This window comes from Centruroides sculpturatus, unplaced genomic scaffold, assembly GCF_000671375.1.
Source record: "Centruroides sculpturatus isolate CEXI.00-Female unplaced genomic scaffold, Cexi_2.0 scaffold625, whole genome shotgun sequence".
Classification (NCBI taxonomy): domain Eukaryota; kingdom Metazoa; phylum Arthropoda; class Arachnida; order Scorpiones; family Buthidae; genus Centruroides; species Centruroides sculpturatus.
Window position 1 is genome coordinate 214,405 of NW_019384830.1, and position 23,339 is coordinate 237,743.

The 23,339-nt window shown below is 29.5% G+C and overlaps 2 protein-coding genes across 2 annotated transcripts in view; one reads left to right on the forward strand and one right to left on the reverse strand.

Moving 5' to 3' along the window:
• Nucleotides 1–438: 438 nt before the first annotated feature.
• Nucleotides 439–11,822, forward strand: LOC111630112 (protein cornichon-like). Its single transcript, XM_023374135.1, has 5 exons — nt 439–558; nt 11,128–11,196; nt 11,261–11,373; nt 11,444–11,587; nt 11,656–11,822. The coding sequence occupies exons 1-5, from the start codon at nt 478–480 to the stop codon at nt 11,681–11,683; spliced, it is 435 nt and encodes a 144-aa protein (XP_023229903.1). The 5' UTR covers nt 439–477; the 3' UTR covers nt 11,684–11,822.
• A 408-nt stretch (nt 11,823–12,230) lies between these two features.
• The window catches only part of LOC111630111 (phosphofurin acidic cluster sorting protein 1-like), a 66,330-nt gene continuing 55,221 nt past the window's right edge, over nt 12,231–23,339 (reverse strand). The window contains exons 16-20 of the mRNA XM_023374133.1: nt 19,236–19,278; nt 13,308–13,446; nt 13,026–13,231; nt 12,855–12,959; nt 12,231–12,758 (exon numbers count right to left, since the gene is read on the reverse strand). Coding sequence (XP_023229901.1) covers nt 12,619–12,758; nt 12,855–12,959; nt 13,026–13,231; nt 13,308–13,446; nt 19,236–19,278 — 633 coding nt within the window. The 3' untranslated portion in view covers nt 12,231–12,618. The remainder of the gene's footprint in view (nt 12,759–12,854; nt 12,960–13,025; nt 13,232–13,307; nt 13,447–19,235; nt 19,279–23,339) is intronic.

The following is a 23,339-nucleotide window of genomic DNA, read 5'->3' on the forward strand; positions in this document are numbered from 1 at the left end:
ATTTCGGAATTTTCAAGAATTATTTAATCTATAAATGTACTTTGTTTTCCTTAACCCATTCGGATTCAATCCAGGGTCGTCAAGAACGGTGGACTTTCGGCTCAACCGCTCGGGCATCACACCGTCTAATTGCTGTAGCAGAAAACCACACAACTCGTCGCCTTTTTAAGCTCAATGCGACCAAAATCCTCCGACAACACGGCGGACAAATTACATCAAACGGAATAGCCGCCTCGACACAAGGTCTTTGGCCTCAACACAGAACCGCCGCTCTAGTTATATTCCTTTTTTTTTTATTTTATATGGAGTTTCAATTATTAACAAAAATCAATGAAAATATTTATAATTAAAAAATATAGTATTAAATATAATTTAAAACAGATATTATTATTATTAATTTTAATAATTCTGATGTATAAACTCCAATTTTAAAATACAGTAATCGTATTGTCAATTGGTTCGAGGATAAAGGAAATAATGGCGTTTACCTTTGCGGCGTTTTGTTATATTGTAGCAATTATATTAACGGCTTTTCTTATATTTTTTGCCGTTTTCCACGTAAGTATTAAGAATTTACAACTTCTATTTAATTAAGCGCAATAATAATAACTTTTTAGGCATTTTACTATAACTTTCTTTTCGAAATTACGATAGCGAGCCGTCTAATAAGATACGTTATTGGTTAATACCGTTTATTCGGTTAACTCCGTAACCAATAAGATTTAAAATTTCGTGATATTTAATATTCTTTATAATTGGATCGTGGATGGATTTTGAATTTAAAATGTTTCGAAATTGACTATTAAACTGTATTTATAACAAAGAAATATCGATTTCTATTTCGGTGCAACCGATTTAATAAAAATCAATGAATGAACTCGACTTTCTAGAAATAATCTCTCCAGATAAGATACGAAGTTTGAAATTAAAATCGATTCGAACTTTTATAAATATTTACGATAAAACAGGAAAACATGCACGTTTTTAAAATATTTAAGTGATTAACCTATCAAAACGATATAAATATATAGACAGTTCAAAAACACTTCATAGACTGGATGTTGTGTGTACCAGTGGCATAGATAGGGGCGGTGTCTAGACTCCACCATTAGTTATTCAGGACTACAATTTTAAAAAAATTATAGACCTATAAATTCCATTGTCTTTCCGTAATCTCGAGAACGGAATTAGATAGGTGAAAAACGAGATCAGATATGGAAATCTTAGGGGCAGGAGGCCCCGATTAACTATATAGGAACTTCCGATGCAAAACCGGAAGTCACGTTGTTCAATTCAAAAATTTTCCCCTGAAAGGTGTTAGATGACCGGCACGACTCTATTGTTAAAGGAAAAGTATGACGCGCGGGAACAAACCACTACTAATTTGAGATAGGGAGCATATATTTTTTAATGAAATAAATTAAAAATACGATTAAAAATTGCAGCCAGCATTGTGACGATGCCACAATAAATAATTGCTCGTTCTAACATAGGGTTCCAGGTGCTTGGGGATAAAATGAATTCTTCCCAAAAGATATTGGAACACTTCAATTGGTGTGTGTTTTTACTCTGCCAGTGACAAAAATACATTTAAAACGTTGAAAAAAAAATAGTTCATTGTATGAACAGTTGTTAGAATAGAGTCTTGGGGGTTGTTCATAAATGACTTCCACACTAGAGGAGGGGGTTATGACGGACAAGGAGAATCTCCAGTGGCCGTCCGGTTTATTTTATTAAATTTTATACAGTTTATGCATTATATTTATTTCAAAATTTCCTATATGCTTCGTTTCTACTTACGTTATCTATCATTTGTAAAGTGATAAAGGTTTTAAGGGTGGTCGAGTTTTGTTGGACTCCGAAGGGGGTTACAGAAAATTGGACAAACTGGTACAAGAGGGTAAGGGGGAGTAAAAATTCCAAGAATGTAACAGATGTAATTTATGGACAGCTCCTCGTCAGTAGATGGCAATTGGAAAAATCTGGGGCACTTTCAGAAAACTGGGGCATCTGGCAACCTTATTAAACAATAATAATAATTAATAAGTGGCTTACATATTTACAGGTTTATTTGTATCAGTCAGTGTTGCTTTGTGCCAAATTTATTTCAAAGTAGAATATTGTGACTTTTTAAATTTTTTTGATATGCCCAAAATTTTGACCCTAAATATTGACCCTATCACAAATTGCCTTATGACTGCTGAGAAACATTTACTACTTATTAACAAAGTTACATACTGTTTATATATTTTTTCTTAATATAAAATAACTTTTACAGATTTTAATGTGTACTTTATATTAAACTATACATATGAGAATAATCACAAATAATCATTTTTTTTAAAATACTGTTCTAATTATAATTATTTAGTTCGTATAACATAACCATCAAAAATTATTGTGACATTATCACAATGTCAGGCTGCAATTTTTTTCATATTTTTTATTTATTTAATTTAAAATATATGCTCTTGATTTAGTAGTGTCTTGCCCCTGTACATCATACTTTTCTTTATAACAGAGTCATGCCATCTAACTCCATTCTGGAGAAAATTTTTGAATTCAAATCGAATGACTTCCCTTCCATACCGGACGTTTGTATATAGTTAGTCGGGACCTCCTGTCCATATGCTTTCCATGTGTGGTCTCAACTTTCGTCTATCTAACTCTGATCTTGAGATTAAGGAAGAGTAGATGGACAGATGCCAGTGGGAATTTATAGGTCTGCAATTTGAAGATTGCAGCTCAAATACAGGTATTAATCTGGATATCAACCAAATTTAATCTTGTAACTTCCTTAGCAGGTACAGTTCTCTGCCAATTTTTTTTAGAGAAAAGAAAAAGCAGAGAACTGTTTGTGTTATCCTGGCTAAGTTCTCCTTCTATATTCCAAACATAGATGGCAAATGAAAAATATATTATGAATATTCATGTAATATTAATATTAATGACAAATTCATACATATAGAATTGAGTGCATGCATGCATGCTTGTGTATGTTTTTATACAGATTTTTTCTTATATGATTTTGATTTAACACAGTTTGAAAAAGAAATTCAATTTCCTTTTTTACCTGATTTGTTTTGAACTAACACATTTCAATATATCTGCCTTTTTACAAAATTTCCATTTGATTTTAATTCTAAGAAAAAATATTCATACTTCCTTTTCTAGAAAATTGCTCTTTTTCAAAAAAGATCTTAGAATTTTCATTTAAGGCTGTTAAATACATTCAAGTAAATTTTAAGATTTGGCTGGTTTTTTTATAACTTATTTTAACATGCATAGTGATAATGGATGCCATTTGAGTGGCATTTCGTATGAAATGGAGTATGCCATTGCTTTGCTTACTTAGCTTGTCCAATCAGTCTTTCATTCTGACTTTATCCTGTAATTGAAATAGTCAGAAAATATTTAATTTGAAGTTTGACCATTTGTTTGTATGATTGCATTTCTTCCAATTTCTTTCAATACAGAATAGTTTTTGTATGCTGTTTGGTATTAAAACCTTAAGATATTTTGGTGTTTAATTGAAAAAGCCAAATAAAAAATAAAATAAAATTTGTATAAATAATATAAATTAGTTTGTTAACTACATTGTTATTTTAAAGTGGAGCTGAAGTTGTTCTTTTAAAAGAACAAAAACATTTCTAAATAAAATAAGTTTGGTATACTGTAGTAAATATTATTATTATTAATATAATATAAATTAAGTTTTCTGATAAGTATGTTACAACTACCCCTTTTATTTATTAACTAAAATTATTTTGTTTACCCACATCCTATATTAGTTGATTTATTGTATTATTATTACAGTCTGGAATCAATCTTCCATTTTTCCATATAGTAGAATCTTTTTTTCATGTGAATTTTTTTGGAACATATCTACCATGTAAGAACAGAGTTGAATGTAGAGGATAGCCTACGGTAATTGTAAATTTCTCTATCACTGTACAGCACATTTTGAAAATCTGGTGCATACTAAAAGTATAAGGAGCACTTTATGAAGGTCTTCATTATGGTCCTATGCTTGTATTCCATAGAAACTGAAAAATCTGGCATTTACAATTATCCTAGACTCAAAACAGGAAGGGATAACTGTAAATAGTATTTATAAATACAAATATGATAGCAGTCTATTTTATAGTGACAGTCACATATAGTAACTTAGCATCTGATACAGACTTTCATTTTAGAATGTCTCAAACATACACACATGAAGGAATCTTTTTTAAATTTAATATTTTATCTTGTTAGGTATGAAAGTACAGGTGAAAATACAATTAGAATTATTAATGGCAATTGTATTTTCACATGTAAGTGTATTTTTGATAATTCACAAGTCAAATTCTCATCAGCAAGGGTTTGGAACTTTAGATACGGAAAGAAAGGGAAAAAATGCATTGGATTTTAATTAGACAAAATATTAAATTTATAACCACTGCAAAATAAGAGAAAATGAAAAATATTGTATTCAATTAATTTTAATAAATTATTTTTATATATATTTTTAAAAAACAAATGAAAGGAGAATTGAACCCAAGTCAGAAACTGCAGGTGTTACCAATGTCTCAGTTAGCCTTAAGCTTTTCAGGCAAACTATTTATTAATTATGGATTTATTTCTTTTCAAGTTTTCTCCTTGTGTATTCACACAAAGAGCTTTACATGCTTATAATTATCATCATGTAGATATCTACATGATGATAATTACATGATCACTGATTAGTAACTATTTGTGATCTACATGAATAATTACTGATTTTATTGAGAAGTGTACATATCAACTTGTAGCCTTCCCTTGTTAGTCTAACTTTTATAGGTTAAAAACAAGTTTTGTATCAAATCATTTCATTTGAGTATACTCTGATGTTTATCAATGCAGGTTTCTTGTCTGCTTTTCATCTGTTTGGTGAAATAAAATTACCTAATTTTTATCATTTGCATCTCAAAGATTTATGTTCATTTATAATTTCCCCTGCCACACAGAGTCCTAAGCACAAAGACTGAGGGATTTACAATTAACCCTCATAGTATTTATATTTATCCCACCTCAGTGGAGTAAATTTAAATTTGGATTTCTTTTATCATCTTTACTAAAACAGCCTGTTAGGGATAATTGTAAATAAATGTGTGATTAGTATTAGTTTTGTAACAAAGCCACTAAAAAGGAAATAACCAGCTGTGCTTTCTTAAGCTTCAGAAAATTGTAAACATTAGGAAATCAATACCAACGTTTACTATTATCCCACTCAACCCTACATAAAATCAATATAGAATAACTGGTAATTGAAAATATTTTTTTGGCTAGTTTTTAGACCAATATTTTTTAAATTTGATTTTTAGAATAATCAAAAAATAAAGAATTAAATTAATAATTAAAATATCTTGAACAAACAAATATTCATTTTGGCTTTTGTTGTACTCAAAATCCAGATATTTATCATAGTAAGATAGAGATTGTTTCTAGAATATTATTTTTATGCTAAGATTAAATTAATTTTAGCTTGAAAGTAATTTCACTTTTATGTATACATGATGACAAATATTCGTTAATACTAAAATATTAAATTATTTACAAAAATTTCAAGATTGTTTATAAAATTTAATTATGTGTATTGTATATAATAAAATGCATATTTAAATAATAGCGATTGATATAAACGAAAAATAAATTACATTAAAATATTTTATTACCACAGCTAGTATCTGAAAATTGTTTTAAAAACTACAGAATGCATCGGTTATTATTTTAAATAATACAGTAGTCCTTCAATGTATTGTGCAAGTTGGGAGACGAGCAATGTATCTATCCACCGGTTTTGTCTGTTTTTGATCACTGTGTCATTTCCAGGTTGTATTTCATACAATAGTAGTTTAAAAGTCATTACTTGGGATATGGTAACATTTCTTTGCCAATAGAAATTCAATGGCAACTGATTTTTTTAAAAAATTATTTGCTAAAGCACTTCTATATTTGCTAGGAAAAAAAAAATGTGTGAGATATATCTGAATGAGCAATATAACAAGGTAACAAGGTATAGAGTCTTAGTAAATAACTAAGACTCTATTTGCTACAAACTTAAAACATAATAATACATTATTTAAGAATAAAATTAACTTAATTTTTAACTATTTATTCAAAGGAGTTAAATTTGTTGGTAATGAATATGCTTGTTGCAGTTATGTTGATTACACACAAATATAAGAACAGTTGACTAGATGGCTGAGCAGTTAAGATGTTAGCTTACCGCTATGGGGATCCAGGAATGAATCTGAACAGGCTGAAAAACCCCAAGGAACTTTTGGAAGTAGTCTGTTCCAGATAGGTCACGTCTCGTCCATCACCACTTGGCACCTCATTGTGGGCCTGGCCGAAACCACAATGGGTTTGATAAAAAAAAAACTTCTTATTGCCTACAGGATGGAAAGAATCAGAAAAAACCAACAACAACAAAAAAATGAATTGAATACAGTGATGTATTGTAGTTATTCAGGACACACAAAAGACTAAGTATCAACTCTAACCTCCCTTACTTAACATGAATGAAATTTCACAGTTAAGTGTCAAAGATAATCAGTAGGATGGTGACTTCAGAACCTAGTATAGTAAAAAGACAACCACATTTACAATTTCAGCAGCAGTAGAACAAATGTCAAAGCTTTGTGCATGTGGTTTGTTATCTTAACAAGATTTAATAATTTCAAAACAGTAACAGATATTGCCCAAGTGAATAACATCACTATGTAGTTCTGGAGTGTGTAGGATTAATTAAAATTAAACATCCAGCCTTTGGTTCAACATTTGCTTCTTTAATTTTGTTATAAATACAGAAATATCTAGGAACTATGAATTATTGTTATAAGGAGTTAATAACTTATTGATAATTCAGTTTTTTATTTTTCTTAAATATATGCATGTTTGATATGATTAGTATGTGAATATTTTGAAAATATCACTAAATTATGGGTATTTTCAGAAAATAATTGATAATTTAAGTAAGTTGGAATTCAAAATATTTATTTAAGTATTAAAAAGCAATAAGTAGATCAAAGAATTCCACAATTTCTTCCAAAGAATCTTTATGACACTTAGAAACAATATTCAACATTTCTAACAATTTGCCTGAAGATGATAAAATATCACTGTCATTTTATTTGGTACCCCATTGAACCAATTTTTGCTTTTGAAAAGATCCTAATTTGATTTGAATTTTAAATAACTTACAAGAGAGCATTTAAAATAATACATATGTCCCATTTCACTTTACAGTAGTAAAGAAAAAATAGTAAACTTTCTATACAGTTCTTCTGCAGTTAGAGCAATAAGAATTATCACGCATTTAATGAAAGAGATTTGAAAATCTCTCAGAAGACATAATTTTCTAGACAGTACACTGATGATGAAAATTTCTCATTTGGAATGCAAATTTTTAAGAAAATTGTTAAAAATCAGTAAAGTCAGAGGGATACATTTTTGAACCTGAAGACCTTTGAGATTTGGTGTTTGTTTTTTTTTTTTTTTTTTTTTTTTAAGCNTTTTTTTTTTTGTAAAGCTTTTTCCTAGAGATCTGAGAGGTAACTAACTGGTAATTTTGTAAATCTTTAGGTAAGATATTAATAGATTAGGTATAAGATCTGACTAAAAACTTTGTTGTAAGAATTAGAGAGATGTCTAGAAATATTAGTAAAACTATAGACTTTTTCGGAAACAAAAAATAACAGTCAATTCTTTTTATTGACACATTCCAAAATATTGTGGTGAAAAGCATATACAGGGAGATGTATAAGTAGGTATACAGTTGAGAATGTGAGAAATACTAAATGTTTATTGTTCATTATTATTAAAATAATTCATTATTATAAAAATAAATGTTTTTTCTCCATAATAACAACTGTATACCTACTTTTGCACTCCCCCTGTATATACATATTCATGTCCATGAATAGTAGCAAAGTTCAAATATTATCATTCCTGGAATAACACTGAATTGTTTGCATTTAAAATTACATTAGTATGTATTTATTTACATTATAACTTTTTAATAATTATAATTGTACATAATTACTATTTGTGACATTGTGACAGATTTAAGCAAAAAAAAAAATAACAATAATAATTTTATGAAAGAAATTAAAATTACAAAATTAATCATGAAATTTATCTAATACATTTTTATTAAATGTTGGAACCAATGATCTTTGCTCAAAAAACTAATAAACATTCTTTAGCTTGATTGTACTCTGGACTCCTCAGTTTCACAGGGTAAACTATTAAATAGCATTTCAAATTGAGTAATTTTAATCTGTATTGATGAATATATTGTTTCATCCTATGAACATTTCACTTATATATGAATTGATTATAACAGAAAAATCTAACTTAAAGGACAACTAATGATTATGATCAATTTGTCATCATACTGATGCTAAAGATGAACAGATTAGTGGTATTTATTATATTGCACCCGTTATACAAATGGAACAGGGAAAAAAAAAACACACACAGTATAGTGTTATACGGTATCCTTCATATAACACTATATTTATGTTCCGAAAAAGTGCCATATTACACGAATCTGAATCCATGCTATACAAAACAAAGGACTAATACAAAACATAGAAGAGTATACTTTCATTTTTGTAACCTAACCCTTTTTTGTTGCTAATAAAAATATATTTATTAAGGCAATCAATAATTAACTAATAATCATAATTAAAAAGTACTGTAATATTAATTTTAGTTAAACGAGGGTATTTTATTTTTACAAAGTATCATCATCTCTGCAGACATTTCTGATCAAGATCAACATTTTTTTTATGTATGACATAATAAAAAAAAAATGTTATTAATTGAAACTTTGTTCTAGCGGGTCGCGTTTGTTCACTCGAGAACAGAGCGATTAATCTTAAAAATTAAGATGTCTTACATTCAAGTAAATATAGTATTATCAAATCAACTAACATCTGAACATTGTCAGCCAATTGCAGAGACAGAGTTTAAGTTAAATGGCGTTTAAAAGCCGAACAATGTCTAGATGTTGGCTGGCTGAACCACAGTTTAAAATGTGTTGCAAAGATGACGCTAGTCTATTTCTGAACGCCTTCTAAATGAATCTTGGAAAAATGTTGTCTATTACTTTCTTCGCTGTTACTCCCCTTTCTCAGGAGTTGTCGTTTAATCAATCAGGTCATTCATTTATGACGTCTGAAAAATGGCACTGAACGTGTTCAAATCATGCCGGAATTTTTCCAAAGAAGAAAAAGTGTCCTCGCAGAAATTATAAAAAATTATCTTGCAGTCGAGAAGAAAGGTTACAACAATCATATTCTAGGGGTGAAAAAAACTGCATGTGAGATGATACAGAATGAATTTTCTTCATCGTTTCCTTGTTGGCCTGTTCACAGCAAGATCTTATTCTTATTATAAAGTGTCTCTATCACTACAAAAAACTTTTAAAATTTATTTAATGGTAGTTTGATAGATACCTGCATACAGTAGAAACTTGAACTCCGATAAGGTCACTGGCTACCCTCTGGAAGCTTCCAATGGCGTAAAATTGTAATGCCGTCAACAACTGTTGTTGAGTAGTTAGTGGCAAACCTCTTCCATCTAGATTAGTGGTTCTCAACTGGGGTCCACTTAACATTACTAGTGTCCACAGAAAAAAAATTACCAAATTGGGGTTCACAGTGATATTTTAGTGGTCTATAGGGTAATTCTACTTCAGAACAATTGTTTTACTGAGAATTAAATTTCTACAGTGTGTATATATATAGTTAATTTCTTAACCCTTATGCAAGAAATGAGTAATAAAAATTTAAAATATTGAATATGTATATGACTTTATAATCTCTGACCTTTGTCAATGAGATATATATAAGCCGGGGTTTATTAGGAGAATCTTATACCATCAGTGTCATGTCATTTGACAGTGACATTTCTGAACATTAGGGAGGGAGGCTATAAACTGATTACCTTTATACTGGAAGGAGGCTATAATCAGTTTATTTTAACCCTAACCTTCAGTTCTGTGCAAAACTCCATCTTGACAAGGTAAGAGGTATTAAAAGTGCTAGTTCATAAATACAGTAGTTACTTTTTCTGAAATTCAGAGCCTCAGTATAAAATATTTTTCCAATTTGAAACAATGTCACAGGAAAAAACCTTATATTTTTTTCATTAATGTCTATGGGGACCACAAAAAAAAATTAAGAGGAAAGGGGTCCAAGGGTAAAAAAAAGGTTGTGAATCCCTGATTTAGATACTTAATTTTGTCACCAATACAATTTAAAATACGAATAAATCCAGATTTATAAATACCGAATTCAAAATTCGTCTTCAAAATAATCCTTTAAAAATGTATTCTGATCTTGTATTACCCTCTCTCTTCGTAATTGTCGGAAAGAATAATTTTCTTGATTCGTCCCGTTTACAATATTTAGTAAATGAACAATATCCATTTTAATTAACATAAACTTTATGACCAACAAATGAATATGGCGACTACTCAAGTAAAACAGTGTGTAAACCTGCTATCAAGGGACTCTAGAAAGTAGGTCAAATAACTTATTTCTAATCACTATCTAAACTGTGGCAAGTGAGAAACACCATCTCTGCAACAAAATTTTTCTGAACTGTGGTTGGCATCTAAACGTTTTGTCTCTGCAATCAGCCCAAAGAACTTTGCATTTGTTTACATCCTCACTCATAATTTGCAACAGATATTGAATCAAATTATATAAAGATTGTTTTTTAGTGTTTTAAATCATTAATTTATTGTCTTTCTTGGATTGTTTAATTTAAAATGCTGTTACTTTCAATTTAAGTAACTTAATTCAACAAACAAACATTGTAATTTATACTGTTTAATTCCTTAAATATTTAACATATGCAATAGAAGTTTTGTACAGTAAATTTTTCTTTATAAAATGGATAAACTAAAAAAAACTATTCAAATAATTTTTAGAAGTCTTCCATAAACACATTTGAGAGTACTGTATTTTTTTTTTAAGGTAGCAACTAGAATTTTTTAATTGTCAATCAATTTGAATGTTTTTATTCATACTGCTAATAAATTTCTAGATAACTAGACTATTAGAATTTTAATTTTTAAATTCTGATTAGGTCATTGCTTTTGATGAACTCAAATCTGACTACAAGAATCCCATTGATCAATGCAACAGCCTGAATCCTGTAAGTAATTTTTGTATTTTAGAAACATATTTATCAACTACTAATGTATTCAAAAATATTTCAGCTTGTTCTACCGGAATATTTCATTCACATTCTCTTCAACGTTTTGTTTTTGTTTGCCGGAGAATTTTTTACGTTGCTGATCAATCTTCCGTTAATAGCATACCACATAAACAGGTTAGTCGGTAAGAATGTATTGGGCATGTTTCCCGCAGTTTTATAACCATGCCGGCTATCATTTACACAGGTATCGCACCCGCCCTGTGATGAGTGGACCAGGTCTATACGATCCCACCACCATAATGAATGCGGATCAACTCAGTAGAGCTATGAAAGAGGGATGGATCAAATTGGGCTTCTATTTACTTTCTTTCTTTTACTATTTATATGGGTAAGAATATTTATTTATTTACTTGTTTTTTTTATTCTGACTGACTGATGTATTTTTTCCTCCTCCAGGATGGTTTATACTCTAATTACAACTTGAAGACAACAAACTATATATGTATATTTACCTAAATTAATTCTGCATGCTCAAATTTTTGAAGATTCTACAATATGTATATAAGTAACAGCCAGGTGCTTCAATTGTTTGAAGAAAATTTGTAATAAGTATTGCATAATTCATAAAGACTACTTTTATTTATCAGATACATAAAAGTTTGTTTTGTCGAGTTTAACCATATGCAATGATTTTACAGATTAACACAAATACGATTTAAATAATAATATACATAAAGTACTTTTGTTCGGATTCGAAAATCTCCCAAGCTAAAAAGTTTTTGAAGTGCTTGGGTAAAAAAAAAAGTGAGATTATTATATAAATAAATTGTTTTAAATTTTAATAACTGCATCAGTAACAGATCTGTGTGTGTATTTGATTTTAATTAAAAAGTATTCTGTACTCAAGTATCAAAAACAAATGGTTTGATAAATTTTGAAACTCTGCACCAAACTTTGCAGCTATGGAAAATCAAAAACTTAATGACTAAAAGTTTTAATTTTTTTGCATGCAGCTTTTACTCCACATTAACAAGGAACATGTTTTTTCACAATTTATAAATTTAAATGTACAATAATAATATCTACAATGTTCTCTACAGAAATAGCAACATATACATATAAATAACGACGTCGATTTTTACCGCACGGATAACGTTTTCCGAACCGTTCGGACACAAAAGGAACTTAATGTGTTTGGGGGACTCCAACTTCCGGATTGGCAATGACGCTTTTAAACCTTTTCAATGTGAGCCTAATTGTTAGGCATAAGAATTTGGTCCAAAACAATCTCATGAAATATTTCAACAGTGTATATAATATTTTAAAGCTTTTTGGACCGGTTGTTTTAAAATAATTACTAACTCAGATGTACTAATGAATTTCACAATAGCAAAGTGGTGACAATCAAAACGAAGTAGTTTAAGAGCATGTTGCAAAATTCGAATTCTGCGGATCGTTTATTCTGAACAGGTTAACGGGAAAATACTTGATGTGTGTCTGCCACTGCGACGTCAGCTGAAAAAATTTCACTCCTGTCCAGTCGACTCCATCAATTGTTACTACAATATTATTATTATTATTATTAATTCCAAAACACAATGACAAACTTTCACTGTAAGTTTAAACTGTTATTGCTGGTGTAAATCACAATTTACCTGTTAATGGAGTATGCACATTTCTCGACAGACAGACGAATCTATTTATGCTATCCACTACTATATATCTTCCTTCGGGATCTTTCTTTTTAGTCAGCATTTTTACTGAAAATTAGGTGTTGTAAGAATTTTTATACAAAAACAAAATTAGAGACAAGAGATTTAACTTACTTTTCTTCTTCTCTTTTGTGATGTAATTTAGTATTAGTGTGGAACTACTGGTTTCATTGGATGCCGGAAGACGCGACACCTGCATGGTGATAAATGTTGATTTAAGAGTAAACTTATTTTCCGGTTTTTTCCCCATTTCAGATCGGGGTGTGACCGTCCAATAGTCGATATGTAGATCCATCGCTTCTGTCGGTGGTTGAGAAGTTCTGCAAAAACAAAAATAATCTTAATTATAAATTGTTTTTTCAATTATTATTCAAAAATATATTTTTAAAAACTTGCATGTTTCCTACTGCAGTGGTGGACATGTTTGGCGAATTAGGCGGACTAGTGTTACCATGAGCAACTTTATCGATCGTGATTGTTGTCCCTGGTGGAGAGCTTCCAGGAACGACAACTCCTGGTTGTTCCTCTAAATCCACTGTAAGATTATTTAAAGATTTAGATATTGTAGGTTGCAACTAGCAGTTCATATTTCAAATTATAACAGTCACATAATCAGATGAATAAGTAATTCTGTAATTAATTAAATTTTCAATAATTCCATAAAATATAAATTAGACTGGGTCAAACTTCTGTGGCTTAGATTTTAATGTACAAGTTGATAAAATTTATCATTATTTTTATTGAAAAAACAAAGTTAAAGTATAGTATGATTAGCTGCATTTGAGAGGAAAAAATTGCACCCTATTTGATCTGACATTATAGATATTTTACTAAAATTATACAGCAAAATATGCAAAATACATTGTGATAACTACCAATGAACTATGCCCATAGAACAATTGCAAAGCTACTAAGTCTTATATAGGAACAAATGTCCTGTTATCTGTAGGCCATTAATAGCTGTGTCTACTTTATGATGATGATCTATGACGTGGGTAAGGATGTAAGTCTGGATCTGTGTCGAATAGCAGTAGATAGAAGTTACTTTTTTAAAATCTCTGAACAGAAAATTATCTAGGAATTGCAATTGTCAAAGATGTGTTTTTCTCTCTAGCATGTAATGAATTATCAAGGGATATTTGCCCAGCACAAGGTCTGAAGAGAATTGTCTTGCAATGTCACATTTCTGAAAACGTAGATGTATCTTCATTCACACACTGTCTGCCACTTTCAAGTATTGATACACGTGGAAGTGGCAAATAAAAAATGTGGAAGATGCATCTACAAGTAGGCATTTCACTGTCAAATGAACACCACTGCATCAAAAGATTAAAGTTGATTTCTTGCTGCGTAGAATCTAATTTCTCAATGGGGTAGCTAAACAACAAAGGGCCTTATGAGCCAGATCTTATAAACTATATAGTAAAGACCTTTTTTCCCATTGCTCAAATTAGGTTAAACAAATCCATATTTAGTTCAACTTTTATACCTTTGTGTCCTTAACTTATGTATTTATGCTTAAATTGTCAACTAGGACTTATTATACTGGATAACTGGTTCTGCAAGTTAAATAAAAGACTGTTTTTTCTGATTTGATTATTTAACTTGCAGAACCAGTTATCCAGTATAATAAGTCCTAGTTGACAATTTAAGCATAAATACATAAGTTANTTGTCAACTAGGACTTATTATACTGGATAACTGGTTCTGCAAGTTAAATAAAAGACTGTTTTTTCTGATTTGATTATTTAACTTGCAGAACCAGTTATCCAGTATAATAAGTCCTAGTTGACAATTTAAGCATAAATATATAGAGTCCATATTTAGTGTTTGGGTAACTTTTTCCAATATTGCCATAACAAACTAAAGAAGAAAAAACAATCTGTGCAGAAAACACCTTTGATAATGGTGTTGGCAAAGTACATATCTGATCTGCCATGGAACAATAAAAAACAGAGTACATCAAAATTGTCAAAGATAATCTTGGCATTTCACATCAAACTACTCAGGAAAAAAGGGGGGCCAGTATTTCAATATTACAATGCCAGGCCACAAATAGTAAAATATGCAGATGTTCTTCCTTGGTCACCTAGTAGTATGGATTTATTGCCTTTATGTGTGAAGAATTTTGAAAAGAAAATGCAACAACAACTAAGTACCACCGATCAAGTAGAGGCTATAATTAAGGAGGAACGAGCCAATAGATAAACTGGCTATATGTAATTAAAAATAAAGGTGATGTACCAGTAACTAACTGGTAGAACATTAAAAAGGTTTGTTACGGTGGAGCTACCTGTAGGTTTTTTGTATAACTTTTGCAATTCAATAGTAAAATAAATGAACAAACAAACTATAAGACTGCTATTATGAAAAATATAATCTCTTACAAAAGATGCTTGTAAATTTACGCTTTGTAAATTTGTATCAAATATTTTTGAACTTATCCAATCATCAGAAAACAATAAGTCTTTCTTCACAGAGACAACCTTTTATTGTAAGTTATGCCTCTGCTGAATTATGCATTAAAATTGTGTATATATATATTTAAATATATACACAATTTTAATGCATAATTCAACAATTTAGTTTCTTCAAATTTTTAATTTCTGGAAAAAATACTGTCAGTCATTTTAATTAAAATTGACAAAAGTTGAGAGATCCTATATAATATTTAAATTGGATAGTGAACAGTAAAAAATAACAATTGTTTTTAACATGACCATATGCCAGTCACAATTAGTTCATTTTGCTTCTGCAGAAAAAAAATAATTTTGGCAAATTTGATATCATTACCAAATTTGCTAAAAGGTTCAGACTGACATGACAAAATATAGTTGTCACCTGCCAATGAATTTTGTTTAAATTATGCAGAAAAATTGATCTAGAAATAATAATTCAAATCATTTATTTGCCTGAAATGGTGGAAATGGAAGAAGAAAAAAAATTTGTTATGTAGCTACACGAGTAATGACTCGTGTGAAACTCAGCAGTATAAAGGTCTAAGTCAACTAAAGCACTTAAGGATATAGATAAATTTTGTAATTTGTAATTTAACTTCAGACAGGCTTAAAGAAATCTGGTTGAGGAAACAGTAATCAATAATCCTATGATCTATAACATTAGCCAAAAAGAACTCTGCACGTTCATTAATGAACTTTTTTATGATAATTGTATTACTGTGAACCATTTGTTCAAGGATAATAGAACTGGATGGGATGGGAAACTAATAAATAATTTTCACTCACACAATTATGAAAAATTATATCACATGGAGAAATTACACAATACTTCATATGCAATTATTGTATATGAAGTATTGTGTAATTCTAACTTTTTATCTTACATCTGATTGCCACAGGAAAGACACCTATGATTTAGTTTATTTGTGAAGGAGATGAAATCTTTTATTTCAGAAACATTTATGGGATTAATGGGAAATAAAAATAGAACAGATTGATCTATCAAACAATCCTATCAACAGTCTATAAGGACAAAGTGGACAAACTGAAATCTGTGTGAGGGACGAACAGACCCACAATAAAGTGTTATTTTACATTTTAATTATTGGAAAATATAATTGGTTAAATTCGAACGTTTTATCGAGTTAGGCTAAAAGCCATAAAAATTATTTCCCACGGGGTTTGTTCCTTGTTGAGACGGATCAAGTTAGTCAGGGATGTGTCACCAGAACTTTGAATGGAAAAGACATATTGGACGGGCAACCATTAAAGGGCCATCACCTGACCTCATGGAAAAAACCCAAGAGGAATGAAAAAGGGAAAAAGAAAAACGACCCCGAGGTCAGTCGTCATCCGAAGTCCCTCTACAAAAGTCATCCTCCAGGATTAAAACCGTGACCCAGGATAAAACCCGTGCACCAAAATCCCGAAATAACACCGTGTCTCCTTAAGAATCTCACCCCACTTCCGTGCTTCCACACATCCGAGATCCAATTAACGGACAAGAACAAGGGGAAAGACCATTTCAGAGGAGTCAAGAGTGTCATCATACTACAGATCTGCGACCTAGGAAAAAGAAAGGTATTTATCAACCCGCGATTCGGTTGTAAACTCTCTCTCTCGAACGGAATAGTATAATTAAGTCCGCTAATATGCCGATATCTGTATTTTCTTTGTTTATTATTAAAATTGATTTTTTGTTAGAAAATATGGAGTCCGAGTGAGTCACTTCCTCGTCTCTCTCCTCACCTCTACTCCGAATCCAAGCGCTCACACGCTACCGCTCGCGAATCTCGTGACATAAAGTCGCGATTTCCGAGTCCCCTAGAGACTCGGTGGTGTCATCCTGACAGGGCGCCGAAGAGGTGCCGACCCTATGGTCACAGTACTTGGAAAGAAATTAATCTCAAATGTTACAAAATCTGATGAATCCTTCTATTTGGCATAGTCTTTATGTTCTTAAAAAAAAGGTGGATTTATAATAATAAGTTGCATTGCATAAATATATCACTGTTTCAGAATATAAACTTTGAGATATTTCATATGCATAGATGCAATTAAAATGATATGTACAGTACAGTGTGTTTTAATTACTAAAAGGCAGAATAAGTAAGCACTTTTTTAGTGAATGACAAATCATCAAAAGATCGCTTTGTTATCATTGAAAGACTAGATCAAACTGTCAAAAGAAATTTACACTGTCAGAATTTTGGGCTACATTTACTAGTCAGTTTAATTTAAAGATATATTGATATTAACCCAAATTAATCAAATATGGATAGCTGAACAAAATAAGAATCTACAGTATACATATACTGAAATAGCATTTGTAAAATAATCAAAATATCACTTTTTCAAAAACAAATTGTTTATTTAAGCAAATTTTTTTTTGATTCACTTACTCAGACCATATCTGGTTTAATAGTCAGTTTGTGTATCGTAAATATCAAGTGCAGATTAGCAATATTCATCACATTTATGTATTGTTCAATTATCACCCAAATTCAATTCCTGCTGGTCTCACTTGAGTGTAGGCTGACATCTTAACTGCTCAGCCATCTGGCCATCCCATATTTGGACTCAAAACAGAAGGATTAAAATTTATCCATTTTCCCTTGAAAATGTTGAGTGAAACAAAATCATCTCTTTAATTTATTAATTTATATATTTATAGAGAATTATAATTTAGTAATGTAAACATTTTTATTACAGGCAAATTGCATGTAATAAAAAGTTTTACATTCTTACTTCACAAATATACTTTTGTTAAATAATTTCTTGGAAGTTATAAAATGTTAAATTTTTCAAACAGTAGCATTTTGTTCTCTGTGTATGATATTATCATCTGAAGAAGACAATTATAAACTGTCAAAAGTTCTAGCATAGATAAATCTTTTCTGTAATGTGTTGATAATTTTGTAATTTCTTGGAAATTGAAATAATATTTATATTTATAAATACACATAAATAAACACTCATATTCATTCAATTTTATTTTTGAATACTAATCTAATGACTACAAGATAAAAAAAATCCAGCAACGAGTTGCTTAACTTTCCCGGCAACATTTAAAACTGCATATGATGCCATTTGTTATATTTTATTATTAAAAACTTTTTATATTTTTAATTATTATAAAATGGCAAAAAGCTTAATTTTGAGGATAGAGATGGGTTTTATAACAAATTGTAAATGCTAATAAGTAAAATTGTCATTAAGTCCGATCCTACTCAAGATAGGACACACGACTCCCCTTTATCTCCCCACCTGTCAACCTTTAATCACCAAAATTTAATAGTATTAATCCCCCTAATACACAAACCTCCCTGTAAAATTTCAGAAATTTTTGACAAAAAAACACAGGAGTTATAGCTTCAAACATGGTAAACAAAATTGTGCCTCCCTCCACAAATCCATACACATACATACAGAAAAAAACCCCAAATTTTTTTGTATTTCTTGACACTTCATGCAATCATGGTCCTAATGCATGAATGTAAAAATTTTGAAGGGTCATTTTTTGACCAATTGCCATACTTTCCTTCTATTATATACAACAGAGCCAGAAAAGTAAAAATTATATATATTAGTCATTAAAAACTGTGACTCTTCTATAAATGATATCTAAAGTAGTCACTTCTGTTTCAGTAGATCCAATGCTGATTCTATGGGGGTTACTCAATGAACTACTCAAAAAATTTCATGTTTGTGGGAAGACTGTGCATAGAAATTTTTATAATAAGGATTGAGTCTATGTGGCAATTTATTATTCTTTATTACAAAAACTAATACAAGGCAATGCCAATTAGGCAAAATGGGCCTCTCCCACAAATAATTAGAATGAAATATATAAATATGCACATACCTGAAGTTGTTTGAGAGCCTTCCATAATTCCAATATTTACATCCTATTTAAAGAAATTTTTTGTAAACTTACATTTATAATTATTTTTTTTTAATAAAAATATAATTAAAAGTTTAGAAAATCAGACAATTTTTGATACAACTTTTCATAACATAGTGGTACTCACAATGATTAATTTTAATTGTAAGGCTTGAAATATCAAAATCATTAAAGTACAACTCCTTTTCAAAAGTTTAGAAATTTTGTCATTAAAAGTATTATATTAATATTTACAAATGAAATACTATTTATATATACAGAAATCTAACTTTCTATTTATTTCCTTTATTAGACATCTAAATAAGTTACAAAATGCATCAAAAGTTTTAACTTAAAACATTTATTTTAATCACAAACATTCATTAAATGAATCATACTTGTTTCTTAAATTTAGAAAAGCAATAATATACAGATTACTTTATGTATTTTGTTTAGTAATTTTGTGATGAACACTTTCTGTTGTGGTTCTTATTTCATTATGGGCAAATCTAAGTAGCTAACAAAGAAAGAAAAAATTAAGATTTCTGAACAAAGGTGACTGAGTAAATCAATAGAAGATATTGCCAAAGATCAGCTCTTTCAAAATGTTTGAAACAAATATATGAAGACAATGAAATCATAACCCAACAACATTAACAGGTAGGACAAAAACAAACAAATGTGGTGTGTTGTGGTCTTTGTGAAGTGATACATCCCCACACCATGACTTTTGTTAGGAACTTACTATCTAAGAGCTTCTTATCTCAAAAATTGCTGAAAACTAAATTTCTTAAACTATATAGATATTTGTTGTAGATCAAATTTGCAGGGGAATGTACACTAATTAGAATTTACAATATTAACTGTTCAAGATTTATGTCCACCCACAATGCACAGTATAACAAGAATTCACTACAAACAGACCCAAATTAATATAATTTAAGTAGCATTACAAAACATTTTAATTATATAATACCAATTAAACGATTCTTACTTACAGTAGCTCAGTATTGAGCTACTGTAAGTGAGAATCTTTCAACTGGTAGTGAATTCTTGTTGTACTGTGCATTGCAGGTGACGTAAATCTTGAACAGGTATGTTTATATTGTAAATACTAATTTATGTGCTACATTCCCCTGTGAATTCAATCTACAACAGATATCTATATATTTATGTGTGGCTGATGAGGGTCTTTTGTACCGAAATGCACACCAGTAATAGAGTTACATTCTGATGATAGTAGTGCCATTTTGATGTTTCCAGTAGTAGTGTGATAAGTTTCTGTTATCTCTACTACAGTATTGAGATTTAGTTTTCAACTTACATACTGTTTTATACAGCTAGGCCGAAATTCCCCACCCTTTCTTCTACATGGCCTTTGATCTCTAAAATTAAGACAAAAAAACGGATTCACATCCATTTTTCCAATCTTCATCACTCCAAGTGAGATGATCCTTTGCCCACTAAACTTTAACTCTTTTTTTGTTAAATGAGGTTTAATCTTTGGAACTCTTGAATGGAATCTTGTAATCTATGCCTAGTAATTGTTCTTGATATATTTTTATTAATTTTTTTGGTAAACAAAATATGTAATCTGCATATTATTGCATTTCTAAATTTATGAAACAAGTATGGTTCATGTAATAAATATTTTTGTGATTAAAATAAATGTTTTAAGTTAAAACTTTTGATGCATTTTGTACTTATTTATTTGTTTAATTAAGGAAATAAATAGAAAGTTAGATTTCTGTATATATAAATAGTATTTCACTTGTAAATAGCATCATCATATTTTTAATGACAAAATTTCTAAACTTTGAAAAGAAGTTATAATAGTGATTATTATAAGTTTCATTGTTTTTTAATTGGTATTTAACTCAGAACTTCTAAGAAATTTTTTTAAAAACTTGATAAACACACCATCTAGCAGTCTGAAGTCCAAATGAGAGGGAAATTCAGAATGCCCATGATGAGTTTACTCCAAAACTCACAAATTTAATGAGATTCCCAGAGAAAAAAAAATTTTTTTTTAATCAATGCTAAAAAACAACAAGTGATAGTTGCAATCATCTCAGCTATGCTGATAAATTCTAATCACTTCCCTAAAATAAATTTATTGTCATAAAAAGATATATACTTCAATAGAAGTATCTTTTTATGACAATAAATAGAAGTATAGAAGTATATATTTTCATTAATGGAATGCCAATTTATAAGCAAATACAAGATCAATGTATCTTGTGTTTGTATAGGTTATAGAACATGTCCTATAACCAATGTATTCATGTATTCCATAAACGAAAAGAAACTTCTATTGCAGATGACAATACATTTAGTTTGGGAAGATGATTAAAATTTATCAGCATAGCTGAGATGATTTCAACTGTTAACTCTGTTTGAAAATGCACTATGTACTGTACAGTACATACTATGCAAGACTATTATAATGCATTTTGAAAGATGAAATCAAGTAGATTTAGTAATAGATCATCTTTTACTCTAATAATTCATAAATATTTTGATTTAATTTAAAAATCTGTATACTTTGAAGAATAATCTAATCTAGTCTTTCTCAACCTAGGCCAAAAACCTATCATTGGGCCACATCACAAACATGATTCAACTTTTCAATAGGCAATAGTGACAACAAAATCTGGTGGTAGTCATGCTATGCTACAGCTTAAGAATTTAATTACTTAAAGATTTTTATGCTGTCTTTTATGGTGTGTGTGTGTGAATTGAAGATAAGAACAGGCAAAACCTTCTCTACTTTCCTCTACTATCCTTCAGACTAGTCACTGGAATATACAGTAGTTGTGTGCATCAATAGTGACCAAGTGCATTTGGAAAAGACATATAAGATTGACTGCTAGTGCTAATTGTGTTCCTGTGGTTAGAAAGAATGTAAGACAGCAAATTTTATTTGCATTTAGACTTCAATTTATATTATTTTTATATGTGTATATTTTATTGTTGAATTTTTTGTTTTGATGGAAGATATGTATTTTAGGAGAACATACATTGGTTCTGTTCTGTATGTTTATAAAAATCAAAGAAATATGGTAATGGAAAAAAATGAGAAAGCCATAAAAGTTAAGGAAAGCTCAAAGGAAACTGCAGCCAAAAAAAAGTCATGATGGCTGATCTAATCCATTCATCCTTAACCTGCAGTCAGTGAATCTCCAGGGATACTTGAGATTTACTCTGAGTCTGAATGTGTCACAGGATTATTTTTTCTCAGTTTACAAAAATTAATGAAATAATAAATAAGTAAATTCATGATTTGCTTTCAATATGGGCTTATATTCAAATCATGCATGTGCTTTTTTTTACTTTTATCTCCAAAACTTCTTTGATTCCAACTCTGATAAAATTTTTGAAAGCTTTATCTAATTTTTACTAGACTACATGATAATTTCCATAATTATTTTTCCAGTTTCAGACAGAAGTAAAAATTGAATCTGCAATCTTTTCATAATGAATAGTAACAAAATGAATACAAGTCTTCTCTTACTGTAAGAGAAGAAAACATCTTTATAGAAATCTCTGCCTGTAGTATATTGAAATATCAGTTCAATTCAAATTATTTTTTTAAATTTTTTTTTGAAGTGATCATCAAGAATTATAAAACAAAAGCTATGAAAATTTTAATATACCATTCCCCAACATTTATTTATACGAAAATCTAGTTTATATTAAAAATAAATATAGCAATCAATTAAAAAATGTTAAATTGGAATTTAGAATTAACCTGTATGGCATTTAACTAGAGAATTTTCAAAAGCTTGTTTCAAAGATTCAGCAATAACCTTCATATTAAAATATATAAATATATTGAAGCTACAAAAATATCATTTATTTATTTATGTTTCATTAAATTTACAGGAAAAGTATAGATAGACATTTGATTTCTGCACCCTACAAAAACATATATCATAAGAACAAACAACATCCCTTAAAACAAATAAAATAAAATAAAAATAGATAATAAATCTTAAAAGAAATACAGTGCTTTTTTACATTTCAATTTACAATCAAGGAGATCAAGACGTAAAAATTCATCAAAATTATTAAGGTTTTGTGTCA

What these genes read in the sequence shown, in the direction of transcription:
- LOC111630112 (XM_023374135.1), top strand. Translation starts at nt 478, where the DNA reads ATGGCGTTTACCTTTGCGGCGTTTTGTTATATTGTAGCAATTATATTA. An exon ending in AATGCAACAGCCTGAATCCT is followed by an intron (nt 11,197 to 11,260) that starts GTAAGTAATTTT and finishes AAAATATTTCAG; the next exon opens with CTTGTTCTACCGGAATATTT. An exon ending in TTCTTTTACTATTTATATGG is followed by an intron (nt 11,588 to 11,655) that starts GTAAGAATATTT and finishes TTCCTCCTCCAG; the next exon opens with GATGGTTTATACTCTAATTA.